Below are 15,768 nucleotides of genomic sequence, written 5' to 3' on the forward strand. Positions count from 1 at the left end.
CTGGAGTCATCCATTTCTTTTAAACATAACTTTTAAAAGAAAAAACACTGTCTTACATGTGGTTAGAAAAGGGATGAACAACTATTTGGGGCAGGGCAGGAGAGAATGAGAATTACTTCAACCACCACATATCCATGAGCTTTTAAGGACACCAAGGCCAACCTCATCTTTGGAAAAACACTATATTAAGTGAATGCTTACCTTAGGAAAGCTAGGTTAAGGATTATTTATTCCTCAAGAAAGTGCTGAAAAACTTGTGGGGTGATTACTATTCAGCAAAGCAGCATCTGTTATACAGTCAGGATTCTGTCTCTGAAAAACAACAGTTAACACTGTGGTTGTATTTTTTCCGATGTATTGCTTGAAAACATGATCAGAAAAGAGTACACTATTTGTTAATTAAGCTGACTTAAAACCTGATGTGTCATTCTATTGACTGTTATTATTGTTTCTTGAAAACTTGTTCTTGTTTATAGATTTTTTTTTACTTGAGTTTAGAAATATTCCAAGTAGATCAGCCTAGCAAATTTAGAATTGTAAATTTAATCAGTAACTTCTAGGTATGTGCAGGAACATATTGCATGAGACAGTAATGTAATTTGTGAGAAATGTCTACACACAAGCTTTCATATACCTTTATTCTGTCTTTAGAATTTGGAATGATGGGAGATCATACAATTAAAAGTCAGCGACCTCGATCTGTTCATGAAAAAAGGGTCCCTCAGGAACAAGCTGATGCTGCTAAATTTATGGCACAAACTGGTAATACGTTAGTTACATTTTTCTATTTATTGTTGTTAATTTAATGAAACCACTGCATGTTTTCATAATCTTTTGCTGCACATTTGTCAGTTTTTGGAGCTGATATTTTTTTGAGCCATTTTTTTTTGTCACCAGTTAAAGTCCATAAATGAAGTAGCTGTGAGTTGAAAAGTGCACAAAAGTATGTGTAAGATTTATTTTGCTTTTAGTATGGGACATTTAAGATTTACATGTTATTATTTACCTATGTTAATTAACTACTTAAATGTACCATTAAACTTTTAAAGAACTCAACAAAGTTATTTCATCAATAATTGATTGTTATAGGACTTTTCAGAATTAGAATTTAACTAGGAGTTTAAATGATGAAATTTAATTTAACAATAAGATGTTGGATTTTTTAAATGCCATACTTCATATAAATATTAATTATTAAAATGTATGGAAATTAGAAAAATTTTTTCAGATTTTTTTATTTGAAAAGAAGGTTTTGTTATAGAAGCTAAATAATAAAAAGTTGACAATCTTTATTAGTAAGCCATAATATACTCCAAATAATTAAATATCAACAAAGATCACTTTCCGGTTTGTAAAATTTTTAATTCTAAACTCATTAGATTTTTTGCAAATGCCTCCCTAAAAAAAAGAAAATCATATATATGTACACAAGTAAATGCATTCATATGTTGGTTCATCATAATAAATGGGCTATAATTCCTTCTGTTTACATTGCATGTAGTACATTCTTAGATGAAAATGTATTTAAAATGTGTTATGAACATTTTCAGCTGTCACTTTTATTTCAGGAAATTGCAAACTAACAATCTTATCTATGTCTTTATAAAGTTTTATTCATTCCAATCTGGATCATCTGTTTTACCATTAATACAGAAGTTTCAAGTACTCGATCAGCTTTTTGACATGACATTGATTTTGATGAAATTCTCCTGAAGAATGAATATTTCCTTTAGTTTATATTTTCTTAAGATTATATTCTGAACACTAGATTTGAATCTACAACTTAAAAATGCAAATATTCTTAATGGATTGTGCTCTTTGGTAATTGGTGAGTAATTGGAGAGTTTAACACCTTATTACAAGTAGGTCAAAGAATTCTTCAGAACAAGAAGAGTGTTTACAATAAATTCTACATTAAGGACATATTTTTAGCTTTTTAAATATACACGTTGAGCTAGATCCTGAAATGAACAAAACTTGCTCATCTGGATTGCTTTTGGTGCAGCTTCTTATTTAACAAAAGGTGACATATGTTTACTATTTGCTTGTACAGGTCCGAAAGTGCATTGCCAGGGTCAGGTAAATTTTCAAATTATTAAATGTATTTTTCTCCCTTACATGGAGCAAAATAGTCTCAGCCACTGACCAGAGATTAGGGAATATTTGACTATACATAGAGGCATAGAACATGATCTAACTACTCAGCCTCCTTCAGATGCCATCTCACCCGGGGCATTGCTGCAAAATTAGAGACTTTCTTCGTTTTTGCAAAAGAGGCCGCAGTCATTGGCTTCCTGAAATTACTTAAAAGTGGGGTCATTTGGAAGTGAAATGGAGAGCCATAGTTTTAAATTTCCTGTAATGTAGTAAAATTTGCTAATGCATAAATATTATGCAGTTTGGCCAGGGCATTTTATATAAATTCAGTTTTTGGATTTGCCTATGACATCAACCAAGAAAATTCAGTTTTCAACCAAAACCTTTTTTACAAATTCAAATCACAAGGAACATTATGTTTACTTAGTCAGAAATTACTAAATTCTGTTTTCATTTACTGGTTCTTTTACAAGCATTGTTTTGTATCTAAAACATATTAACACATGGTTTGGTAAAGTAGATGAAACACTTATTAAATAGATCCACAAGGAGCATTAAAACCATTTCCTTATATTGTTAGCGATGATTCAGAAAAGGCAATGAACTCCAAAATTAAAGTTCTGAAAATATTGATTGTTCTTAAATATTTATTGTTTTATTTTAAACCAGAAATAGTATAGGTAAATATAAATACACATATAATATTTAAATTGAAATTACTACAATACTGATAGAAGACTGGAAAACTGCAGTATTTTAAATGTTTTTTAAAATATGTAATTTGATATGAAGCAATTATAAAGTTAAGAGAGGAGCTGTTTATTTTCCTGAGATATTTTCTAAGTTATACTTCCTTTAGGTGTTAAGGTAGTTAGTCTGAATAAATACAAGTGTCACACAATCAAATCTCACAAAAATTAAGTTTTTTCTATAAAACTTTTCTATTTGTCTTTCAAACCAGGAGATTTGTGTTACATATAAACAATCATAGACATTTGCTAACATTAATGTGAGAATGAAGAAAAATGCAATAGAGGTAAAACTGAATGATGAAAGACAATATAATATGTATTTTATATTAGTCATGAGAGAAAACAAAGCAAAACCTATAAGCCTTTAGAATTAAGAATTCTTTCTCAAAATGAATAATCTGGCTTCTTCAACCGGTATGATCAGTATACCCTGTATCTGAAAAGCTTGCTTTCTATAAAGTAATAACATGAATGGAAATCGTTTTTAAAGGGGTAACGTTTGGGAAAATAGCATTACTGATCAAGATAACTTGATCGTTTTGGTCAGTCCAATAATTGAGATAGACTAGTTTAAATATAAATGAACAATGCTCAAATAGCCTAGGACACAATTTATGTGTATCGCAATATATATTTCATTTCAAGGGAAATGAAATGAAGTGATAAGATACAGATATTTAATACAGACATCTAAATTAAATTCCAATAAGATAGCTTATGACAATTTAATTTTACTTACTGATGCTTTTTAACATCATAGTCATCCAATGATCTTATAAACATGTTTAGAAAAGTGGTCCTGTATTCCAGTGGCGGAGATAACGTATATTAGAAATATATATTATAGCATGTTATCTAAAAGAGAAGTATAACATTAAAAATGTTTCTAGTATGATTTTAACATACTAGAAAATTTTATATTAATATTTTGTTTATAATTTGAAATGCACTCTTATACATTATCTCATTTAAACCTCACAAATACATTTTGAGGTAGATGTATTACTCATTTTATTGAGAGGTTCAGAGAAATAAAGTGACTTTCTCAAGGTCACAGAGCTAATATTCAATAGCTTTCCATCAAACAGACCTTCTGACTTTAATTACAGTGCTTTTCCAGTTCCGTTTTATATTTTGTGTCAGGATAAAGAGCCTTAATAGTGCCTTAGATACTGAAGCGTTCTACATGGTGTTTAATATGCCTTCTCTGCTGCAAGGAACCAGATTAGTTTGTGCTATCTCCAAAGATACACATATTAAAAATAGTATACTTTGTATTATACTTTACTATTTTAATGTCATTGAGTTTAAAAGTGTATATATACGCATACCTTTCTTTTAAGTATATGAGCTATTTCTTACAGGGATCCAATATGCCTCATTAGAACAGGCTTCACACTTTTTGTGGTAAAGAAGTGGCAGCATGGAAATCATATCTATTTAGTGGAAATGTCACTTGAAACTATGCCATTTGGGATATAATGAGGTCATTTTGGTAGGTAGGCTGGTAATTGAGTGGCAAAATTTGATTCATATTTTGAAAGCCAATATAGACTTTATTCATTTATTTATTTTGTTTTCGACCAACAAAATGAATCATCAATTTGAGTGAGTGAAGAAGGCCAGTTCTTAGCACTGATTATCAATTTCTTATGATCTACACATCACTGCTTAGCCTGTTCAACATCATTATAGTATACATTCAGAAGGAACCTCGATTTTTAAATATTTGTACAGAAATGCATTTAAAAGTAGATCTTGATCCTGATTCATTGTTCAATTTAATAAAAAACATTTTTAATGCCATAATAACAGTGCAAGGGTAAGAGAAGGACTGCTTTTGTGGAAAAACATAACTAATTTTATTCATAACCTTTATCATTTTATTTATAGAATTCACTGTTCAAGGTTTCCTAGCTTTTAATTAAAAACATACAACCATAATATTTATACTTCACTTACTGTCATCACAACACATATTGAATTATCAAAAGAAAAAGCTTTGCATTATGTTTTTCCTAACTTTACATTAAAAAGTTTCATTGCTAAAAATATATGTTCATATATACATGTATGTGTGGATATTTTTTAACTATTGCCATATTGTTGGGGTCTAGAATAATGATTTTTTATCTTCAGACTATTCTTTAATGTAAAAGAGAATATTATGAGGCATGTCTTTAAATATTATTCATATGGTCATCCAATAACATTTTTAAGAAGTAGTTACAATATAAACTGGTGATGGCAAAAAAGACTAAAATAATCAAGGGTAATTAATCTATAGAGTATTTTCAGGACAAACACTGATCCAACACCAAAAATAAGTCCTATTTAATGTAATATGTCATCCCAGTTAACCACTGTCTGTGCCCTTATTATATATATCTAGTCATAAATGCATTAAGATCTATGCCTCTGGGTGCATAATGCAGATCAATGTAAGAACAAATCTTCATAATAGTGCTACCCAAAGTGTGGTTGGTGGACCTGTGTTTATCTGCGAACTAGTTTTTATGGGCCTCTGTGGAAATAAGAAGCATATACCAGGATGTAAATTCAACTACATTATCAAACACACGTTTAATTTCAGCTGACTTTTTTGTTTGTTTGTTTGGAAAAAAAGAAATTCTCAGTGAAGAAATCAGCAAGTTGAGTTACATTCTGGTTCAGCCTCCTTCTGTCCTGAAGTACCAGTCTATGGACCCACTGTCTTGAGTAGCACTGCAAGTAATTTCTAAATCATTTACTAACCCTTCAAAAAAAATAATAAAGATGGACAAATAGATTATCATATTCTATTTTTTAATTATATTTCAAAGGCAAATTCTAAACAGAACTTATAAAGTATAAATTGTTCCTTTGTTTATGTAATCAGTGATACAAAGTGTTCAGAAACACTTCAACCATAAACCTTTCCCACAACTAAATAATTAAATAGTTCCCACTAGCAGGTAAATGCCCCAATTTCGTATTTGGGGAAAAACAACTACAAGTTTTCAAATCAGTATTAAGAATCTATCCTGAACATGATATCAGAATAGAATCAAAAGCCCACTGTGATGGACTTAGAAATTCTTGACTTTAAGTCCTTTGGGACATGACTTTAGATAATAATGGAAACTAGAGATAATTTTAGTGTGATGCTTACTCTAAGAAAAGTAATTAATTCGGACACTCCTTGGCTTTTTAGGGCCCTATGTTGAATAAATTAATAGAAATCCCAGAGAAATTTTCCTTCATTTAGAGTAAAACTCACTCTTCTACTCTAGATCATGAGGAAAATTGCAAGCAAAAGGCTTTTAAACAAATTATCACAAGATAAATAGCTGTCACAGGATGAAAAAAGTAAGAGTAGCACTGGGAATAAATTATAAATAAGTGTCAGTGTTTAACACAATAAAAATTAGATACGCCCAGACTCCCAGGGCCCCACCTCATCCAGCATTAGAAAGACTATGCAATAAAAGATTAGGTAAGAATACATCAATATATTGCTGCTCACCAAAGCCAGAGTAAGTTTAGCAATACATTTTGCTCCCTCTCCCATCCAAAGTACAAAGCTTTAGATTGGCCTGAAGAGAATTGCTTCAGCAACCACTCTTGTTGTAAAATGCTGACTGGTCCCTTCATAGTGTCCACGGCACAGTGTCTTTGTGAAGAGTAGCTTTGCTAAAAAGGTAATAGCAAACTTGGACCTTGCATCAGTGTAATATGTATCTCTCTTTAAATTTATTTTGCCTTGAAATGTTTTCTTGTACCTTTTGATGTAGTGTCATATTTTTACATTTAAATTATTCTTTCATGTCATAGTTATCAGTTTGGTATGATGCTTAGTGAATGAATATTCAAAACGGTATTTCATGTTTATTTGTTGTCTTGCACACAGGTGAATCTGGTGTGGAAGAGTGGTCCCAGTGGAGCACATGCTCAGTTACTTGTGGTCAAGGGTCGCAGGTGCGAACCAGAACTTGTGTATCACCTTACGGGACACACTGCAGCGGCCCATTAAGAGAATCAAGGGTTTGCAATAACACTGCCCTCTGTCCAGGTAGTGTTAGCAGCAACTACAACTGTGGATGTTATTGAATTGTGTCATGCTACGCATTTGGAAAGATTTGTTATTTTCATATGAACTGGGTATAGACATTTTAATTAGAGTGGATAAGTTTAATTCTTATTCAACTGTGAAATTTTGTTATATAAGTGATTATTTCTGCTTTCAGAGCAATCAGAAAATTGCGTAAGTGACTCCCCTACTCACTGCAGCTAGAAGCTTGAAATTTATCTATCTGCTTCTAATAATATTTTAAGATTACAATATCTTTCCTTATTTTAGGTGGTCAAAATGTCCAATTGAATGTTTGAGGAAAGTGTGACTTACAGGCACACTGGAAATGTGATCCGTACCCATTACTAAAGGCAGTGGTTGATATAGTCTTTAAAGCTGGCAGTTGTTTTCCTATCACTTGTCTGACCCTATCAGAGAACATAGTTCCCCTGACCAAAGGAATTCCTGCTCATTTCTTTCACTCAGTTGGTTGTCCTCATCAGAGCCATCCACTTCATTGTAAACTTTAAAGTCATTAATGGAGGAAAAAATCTTTAATGCTAAATGGTGCACAGCATGGTAGCTTACCCACGTAGGGTGAGAATTTTCCATGTTACATCAACATTTTGTTCTCATTTGAGGCCTACATGCATATCACAGGCATTTTGCCTTCTCAAATTACTGGCTTTCATCTAAAAATAAGTACTAAAAGGAATTTGGGCTTTCTTTCAAGAAGTCCAAAGCACAGGATACTGTGAATCTCCAGGTTTATATTTTTGCTCAAGTATTTGGTGGAGGGGTGATAAAACCATCAACCACTGCAGTTGACCCTAGACTTGCATTCACAGCCTTTCCATAGGCCCCCAAAGGGGGTGGGCATAAAGAAAGGGACTGGTTCTGCAGCAGCTGTTCAGCTGTAAAAATTTTCTGATGAATTCCGTTTCCAGAGATGGCTGATTTTGCAGTTGCTAAAGGCAAGAGTAGAGAGTGGGTGGCATGGGGGAATGGCAGAGATAATCCTAATTTCCCAGCTGAATAAGCAAGGGCAACCCATTAAAAGACAGTCTGGAGGAGTTATTGTTTAATGGGTACAGGGTTTTGATTTGCAAACTGAATAAGTTCTGAAGGTCTGTTTTACAACAATGGGGATATATTTAACAGCACTGAATCGTACACTTAAAAATAGTTTGGATGATAAATTTTCTGTTATGTATCTTTTTATCACAATAAAAGGAAAGACAATCTGGAAGAAACAAAAGGGAAAAGAAGTGGTGGGCAGAATGTGGAGGAGAGGGCACACTGAGTTGGGAAATCCTCTATAATGAAATTAGGAGATTCAAAGCAGCAGATGAAGGTCGAAGTTAAAGCTAAACAGGGCAGAGAACTATGAGGAAGAGAAGACTGAATTAGCAGGAAACAGCAATAACTCCCACTGAAAACAAGAGAAATCAATGAGAGTCAGTGGGAATTAAACTAGATGAGAAGGAACATCAAGTGAAAAGAAAATTCAGAGGGAAAAATGCTTACGGAGGTCACAGAAGGGGATGTCAATGACAGAAGATGACAAAAACGGGCTAGTGAGCAAAGACTCTAGGTCTGTTAGTCAAGAGAAGGAAAACCTCCAAGAGCTGGAGGTTTTAGGAATTACAAAATTTCTAAATTTTATACATAAAATGACCTCATGAGTAAATGTTTGTGGATTTTCAGCTGGGTGTGGGTAGAGTATATTGTCTCACACTTAAAGCCCACCCCTACTTACAGTATTTATGTTAAGGGTTCTAGGATCAGGTTTCCTTTCCTGAGCAATGAGAAAATTGTCAATAGAGAATTAAGCTGTGCTTGATATATACATTTATCTTGTCAGCATCCCTTGGAAAAGTGAAGTTCCCTTCAGTATGCAAGGATGGAGTCTAATGGCAAATGGATGCCCGAGTGGAAGTCTGAGAGGGTGCTAAAGTGTTCTCCACAATTCTCCATTCAGTGCTTACTCTCCAGCCACTCATTATGCAATTCATATGGTTGACATATGGAAACCTCCATCCTTCTGCCAGACACTGCTGATTAATTCCTTTGCTGGGCAAGGAGAGCATCTGTAGTGGGATCAGAGTGCTCTTCCTTTCACTCTGTATCTGATGTTTATAGAACACTGAATAATATTCTGATTATAATGTTTTTCCTTAATTTCTTAAACCTCCTACCATTATACCTACTGAAGAAATACATACTAAGTATTAGTTCCCCTCTTCACCTTCATATACTATAGGTTTGTCTTTCTAAATTTGGTTAAATAGGACTGATGATAAGAAATAATGTATCTTGTAACCATTGTTTTAGTTCAGATGTCAAATTTAAGACAATGGAGAGTTTTGTTGATTTCTTTTTAATTTTCTAAAACTGAACAATAATTTAGCAACTTCATTGTTTTAAAAATGTAGAATAAGTATTTCACTATAGGAAATTGGAATCTCTTTTAGATGGTTACTGTATTTGTTATGAAATATTTTGTGTTAAATATTTTGTTCAGTCACTTGCCATGCTGCTAAATATGTACCTTTTTTACATAATATATCTTGAAAACAGTAACCAAAAGTAAATTTAAAAACTTAAATAGCACATAACCAGTGTAAATATCTTTCTAAAATAATGCTTTAAATTTCCAAGAAGAAAATTAGCTCAGAAATCAATAACCCAGTTGTCACACTGTGGATATTCAAGTGTGTTTGGCATTTAATTAATGAAAATGACACAAGGATGAAATGAATGTCAAAGCCACTTTCCATAAAATACATTTAATGATAGAATTTGAGCTCATATTTATTTGCATTACTAAAGCCTAATCAATAGTGTTATAAATTAGTTGCCTTTCACACATATTATTCTAATTTCAAAAGGGTTTCTTAATTAAATTACATGATAATGTGTTACTTCTAATATGGATCCTAAGACATCCAGCTTTTTGCAAATTGTTGCTTTGACATTATAGTCTCTTCAGAAATTCTTTTTACTTAGAGCAGAAAATGATGTAGGTAAACAGATAGTAAATTGAGAAAGTAGAGAGCTACATTGAATTGTGAATTCACTGTCCTGGTTTCTGACTTAATAGTTTTATGATCTCTTCCAGGGTTTCTCAGCCTCGGTACTATTGACATTTTGACATGGATAAATCTTTGTTGTGGGAGGCTGTCCTGAGCATTCTTGGATGCCAGTAGCATCCCTCCTTGCCCTGAGCTGTGACAATCAAAAATTTCTCTGGACATTGCCAAATGTCCTCTGGGGGGCAAAATTGCCTCTGGTTGAGAACCACTTGGTCTACTCGCTATGTTTTCTAATCCTTTAGAAGTTTATTTGGGCTAAGGAATGGTTCTGATTATTTTGTTTTTTTGTAAATGTCACAGTATCCACATCTATATATTTCTTAAGAAAAAAAAGGAGTTTTATTATACATCCCAATGTAAATTATAAGGTAATTCGTACACTTATTTCAAAATCTAGTAGTAATATAATTTGTATATGGTATATTCCTCATTTCATCTTTAGATGATACAGCATAGGCATGTGATAATATAGCTAATGTCTAAGTAAAGAAGAAAACTCTAAAAATGGATTAATTTGACTTAATTTTCTTGGTTTTATGAGGCACATTTTTCAAATGGACTAGATTATTTACAGATTTTCATTCTTTACTGAAAGGTAAAAGAATCTATATAACAATTTGCCACTAAAATAAAAATATCTTTATTCTTTAACATAAATTTTATAAATAGCATCTATAAAATCATAATATATCTGTTATAATTTCCTAATTCAATAATATCTAAAATTATTAATAATTTTGTTTCCCCTTCAAATGAAAAGAAATATTTTTTGATTTTTTAAAATGATGAAGGAGTCATGAAATTTCACCATGGGACAATAAAGAGTGTTAAAAAGTAGGGAGTGACATACTTTTCAAAGGATTCCAGCTTTATGATTTAATCAAGATTAATTAACATTTCTTTGAGATTAATAGAGAAAAATCTGCCAATTTAGCAGCTTTTTTTTCAGGGTTCGTTCAGTGAATACAGAGAAGTATGATTTGATTGAGGAGAAAATTAACAATCAGTATGTTATTAACTATCAATTAAATTAAACTATCAATATGAATACAATATAGTCTTTTAACACTATATAGACAATAGAGGAAGAGAAGGTTGTTTTTAAATGGTGAAATATTGGTAATTAAAAATAAATGCAAAAATTAATTAAAGATATATGTTTTATATGGCAAAATACATTTGTATGCAATATTTAAAAAATATTTTGCTATCATTGATCATATATACCTATATATAAATATATGGATATGTGTATTTTTTTCTTGGAGTTAAATACAAACTCATTATTTATTCTTATACCAATGGATACATAGTAGCTTTGGTTTTCCAAACTTAAATGAGAAAGTTTTCCAGCAACTTTCACAGAAACTTGAAGAATTTTTCAGAGAGTATTACTCAAATTTGGGTGTCTCAATGTTTGAATATATTTTCACAACCAGTTAGGGCAACTCAATAGCATAGATAGAAGAGAATGGGTGCCTCATAATTAAAGTATCACATATGTGTTTTTAAAGTAACAACTTGGTCAACATATACATGCAAAAGATTCTAGATATGCTATATTTACTCGCATAACACCTCTGACACTTTATATGGATTCTGCTTACCCCTACCAATGTTGAGAAAAAAGTGAACATCTTTTTATCATCCATTATAAATTTCTATTCCCCTTCCTTATTCTAGTGGGTGTCATACCAAACATCTATGCTCATGAATTTCTAAGAGCATGGTAGGACCAACCTCAAGACAGGAGCTTTTGAACCAAAGAGCACATTTTGCCCAGCTTCTTTTTATTTTATTATCCACAGAGTGTTTATTTATATTACCTTACTATTCCTTACTATCCCAAATATTAAAAATTGAGAGGAGATTGGTTATTTGACTGTGGCAAAGAAAGGATCTAAACTTTGAACTCTAATGGACTTTATGCAAAAGGCGTCAATATTTGTTCACAGTGGCTATTATGGAGGAGCACAAATTATGTTAATATTTATGATTAGTTTGAATTCATTGTAATGGTATAGTTGAAGTATTGGTACTTGTATTAGATACTTGTATTTTCTAAATGTGATGTTAAAAGCTATTTAAAATATGCACCATTAATTTCTCATATTTTCATTTTTTGACACCATCAAGGTCATTAATACTGAAATTTTATAATTGTTGGAAGAATTAAGTTGACCCTTACATATTTAAATGCAAACTTAACTCTAGAAGATCATATCTGTTATAAGAAATTTAGTTTTCTATACTACCTTATAAGTTTATATGACATTTATTTAAAAATTATTCATGACTATTCTACCATGAAGGAGAGAGATGCATTTCCATTAAAAAAGAAAATATTTAAAGTTTATGACATAAATAACTGTTCAAGTACAGAAAAATGCATACAATTTTGCATTTTTTAATGAATTTTTGAATTACCCTTTGCATTTATTTTGGCAAATAAGAATGTTAACTCAGCTGAACTTTTAAAATATTTTCATACTTGTCTATTAGATGATTTTTTTCTTAATAATTAAGAAAAAAATCATTATGACTTTATCTCTTTGCTTTTGTTGTTGAAGCTTCTTTGCTTTATTACAGTACATGGAGTTTGGGAGGAGTGGTCACCATGGAGTTTATGTTCATTTACATGTGGTCGAGGCCAAAGAACAAGAACAAGGTCGTGCACACCTCCTCAGTATGGAGGAAGGCCGTGTGAAGGACCTGAAACACATCATAAGCCTTGTAATATTGCTCTGTGTCCAGGTGAGCGTATTCTGCATTTAGTGAACTTTGTATTTGTGTATTTTGTATATGGGCCCTGGTATACATATGAAATATTAAAAGTACAACCTTTATTCAGTCACATTGGAAAATGTGCCCTTTGGTTACCGTCTCTTGCTTAAAACTGGGTACTTTCCTTGATTCTATCATATGCAATGGTTTATAGTATTTCCTCGACTGAGTACCAAAGCTCACTTTTATTAGGTTTCTATAGATATGTATATTAATTTTTTCCACTAAGATTTTATCTGTACTTGGTTTCCCCCCTGGGAAAATTATAAGGAGTCCCAAAGACTTGAGATTGGCTATTGCCTTGATACTATAACTGGAGAGACTGCTTTAGAGGCATTCCTTCTGATGTTATTGTCTCACACTCATTCATTTAAGGAGTAGGGGCGCACCACTGATATGTATAGAAATGATAGATACTTGCTAGGAAATCAGACTTTATAGATTCACTGCTAGATGCATAAGATGGTTAGCTCATAAATGACATATAGCTTCATGTGATTATGAAGACTACATAGTCTGTTCATACAGTATATTTCTTATCTTAAATTTTTCTTTAGTTTAAAATATTCCAATGCTATTTTACCTGAATTTGATAATTTCACCCATTATTACAGAGAGAAGTCTTTATAATTCTGTTATATATTTATTATCTGTTATGTAACTACAAAATAAAAAAAGACTGGTCTTCAGTTCAAGGAGCTTGCAACTTATGACAGAAAATACACACAAAGAAATGATAGGATCTCCCAGGACTAGCCAAGGCATATCTTACAGAGATAGACATGAGTAGCAAATGGCAAAGGCTAAGAAGAATGGCAAAGACCAATATAAATATTCATCTTTTCTTTGGGAGACTTCTTCATTGGGCCATTCAGCATGTGAGCAACATAGCTGGGATCCCGTTAATGTGCTCCAAACATATTATCTATCTCACATTCAGTCCCATTTGTACTTTCAGTTCCCCAAGGTATTATCCCATGTCATGAAGCAATGATTTAGTTCCTCTGGAAATTTTAAGTATCTAAAACATCTTTAACTGTGAAAAGCCACCCAAAATATAGATATGCAAGTCATTTAACAAGCTTACTTGTTCCCTTTGACTTCAGAGAAGACGTCTAGATTCCTATATCACAATATACATTTAAAGATATAGTCGTTATATTTACTCCTAGAATTTTATGAATTCTGTGAATTAATATAACTTATATAATTCAATATTCATGTAATTATGAATATCGGGGAGTCAAAATTATGATTCCTTATCTGCAAATCACCCCCGGAAAAAATACTTATGAAATGTTATGTTCTGTTATTTCTGTGTCTCTATAAACATACAGACAAACATATGGACACATACAAATATATTTATGTACTGTTTTTTTCCTGAAGATTTGGGCCAGATTATACAAATTTTAGGTATTTTTTTTAACTGCTAAGCTATGACATTTACAGAAAGTCAATTATAGTTCATTGTTATTTGTCCATGGAATGTGAAAAAATAGGTAATGTGGGGAAATGAAAATTAATAGTTAACTATAGATTCTTTTTTAATATATTAGTTTTTATTACATCTTTTACCTCAGCTAATCCCAGAGGTATAAAGAAAAAAGAGACTGATCAGTTAAAATGTTATTAACTATGTTTCTTGTAGTCTACTTTCCATGAGCTTTTCTAGGAGTAAAATGTTTGGGGGTCAGTAGATAGGGATGCTAAGTTGTGAGAATTCAGATAAGAAAACTCATATTATTCTAAGTTGATACAGTTGTTGCTTCATCACTGAGTGGTAAATAAGTGTTTTCAAGCTAGTTGTGTTTTAGCAGCATCACTCTGTCATTGGAATCACTTTAGGGCCATTAAAATTAGGTCTTTCTTTTGTGAAGGTCTTTAAATTTTGGAAGGTATGTTTGTATTATTTGTAAATCTGGCCTAGCTCATATTCTCTTATACGTGAGCATTATGGATCCATATTGGGTACTTAATAAATTTATTATGTGTTGTTTCTGATTCCTATTATTTCCATTCTTAAACTTAGTTATATCTTAAAAGATGTAAAACTCATACCATGTTGTATCCCAGTTTCCCTACTATTTCAAAGGGAATTCTAATGGCTATTATTTAAAAAAAGATTTTATACTTTACTGAACATTTTGACATTATGTCTTTGAAATATGTAGGATTTATTTGGTGCAAAAATTTGGAATTCTCCTTAGAACTGTCTTATAGCTAAACTCAAGTGCCTTCATTATATGTAAAAGCATCATCATGTGTCAACAAGATGCAAGACACTACTGAGAAGAAGAATCTCAAGAAATTTGCAATCTCTTCAGAGGATACAGACATAAGCATTTGAAAGTTGAATGCAGTTCTGAAAAACACATATAAATACTCAACCTCAATGAAAGGTGATAATTTGAAAACTCAGTGATTTCAAACTATATTTCTAGTAGCCATCCAACCTGAGATCCTAGAGACACCATCTTAAGGTATAAGGCTGTGATAGGTCGTGTATCAGTAATGAAGAAAGTGAGCCAAGACCGACCTTTGGTTCCCCTTGGCTAGGCCAATTGTCAGGTGAAGACCAGAAGAGAACACAAGAAACAATTGAAACAACAAATTGGGTCTCCACTCACCACCTTTCCAAGATCTGACCATGTGTCTTAGGGTAATGGGCAGTGATATTTTAGTTTTGGATCATGTCATATCAGCATTCCAGCATCATGTTTTTAAGAAATACATATAACCACTATAATGAAGTGGATACTATGATGTGTGTTGATCACATCAAATAATGAATTACGTTTTACTTTGCAAATTTTTTATATCAGCTTCAAAGGAGATGATATCCTATTTTCACCAGGTACTTTCCTTAGTCAATGTCCACCTTTCTCTCACTTCTTTTGAGGTGAGGGAAAGCTGTCTACCTGGAATTCATATAGGGAGAGAAGAAAGAAAGGAAAAGGTAGATATGATATATCCTAGTGTGAGTTAT

General features: G+C 32.0%; 1 protein-coding gene across 4 annotated transcripts in view; it reads left to right on the plus strand.

Annotated features, from left to right (window-relative positions):
* Positions 1-15,768, plus strand: part of ADGRB3 (adhesion G protein-coupled receptor B3) — a 728,500-nt gene that overhangs the window by 296,273 nt on the left and 416,459 nt on the right. For all 4 annotated transcript variants that reach the window (XM_011282405.4, XM_011282404.4, XM_006931831.5 and 1 more), the window contains 3 exons: positions 652-762; positions 6,739-6,900; positions 12,585-12,749. In XM_011282405.4, the coding sequence (XP_011280707.1) occupies positions 652-762; positions 6,739-6,900; positions 12,585-12,749 (438 nt within the window). The remainder of the gene's footprint in view (positions 1-651; positions 763-6,738; positions 6,901-12,584; positions 12,750-15,768) is intronic.

This window comes from Felis catus, chromosome B2 (assembly GCF_018350175.1).
Source record: "Felis catus isolate Fca126 chromosome B2, F.catus_Fca126_mat1.0, whole genome shotgun sequence".
In the NCBI taxonomy this organism is placed as follows: Eukaryota; Metazoa; Chordata; class Mammalia; order Carnivora; family Felidae; genus Felis; species Felis catus.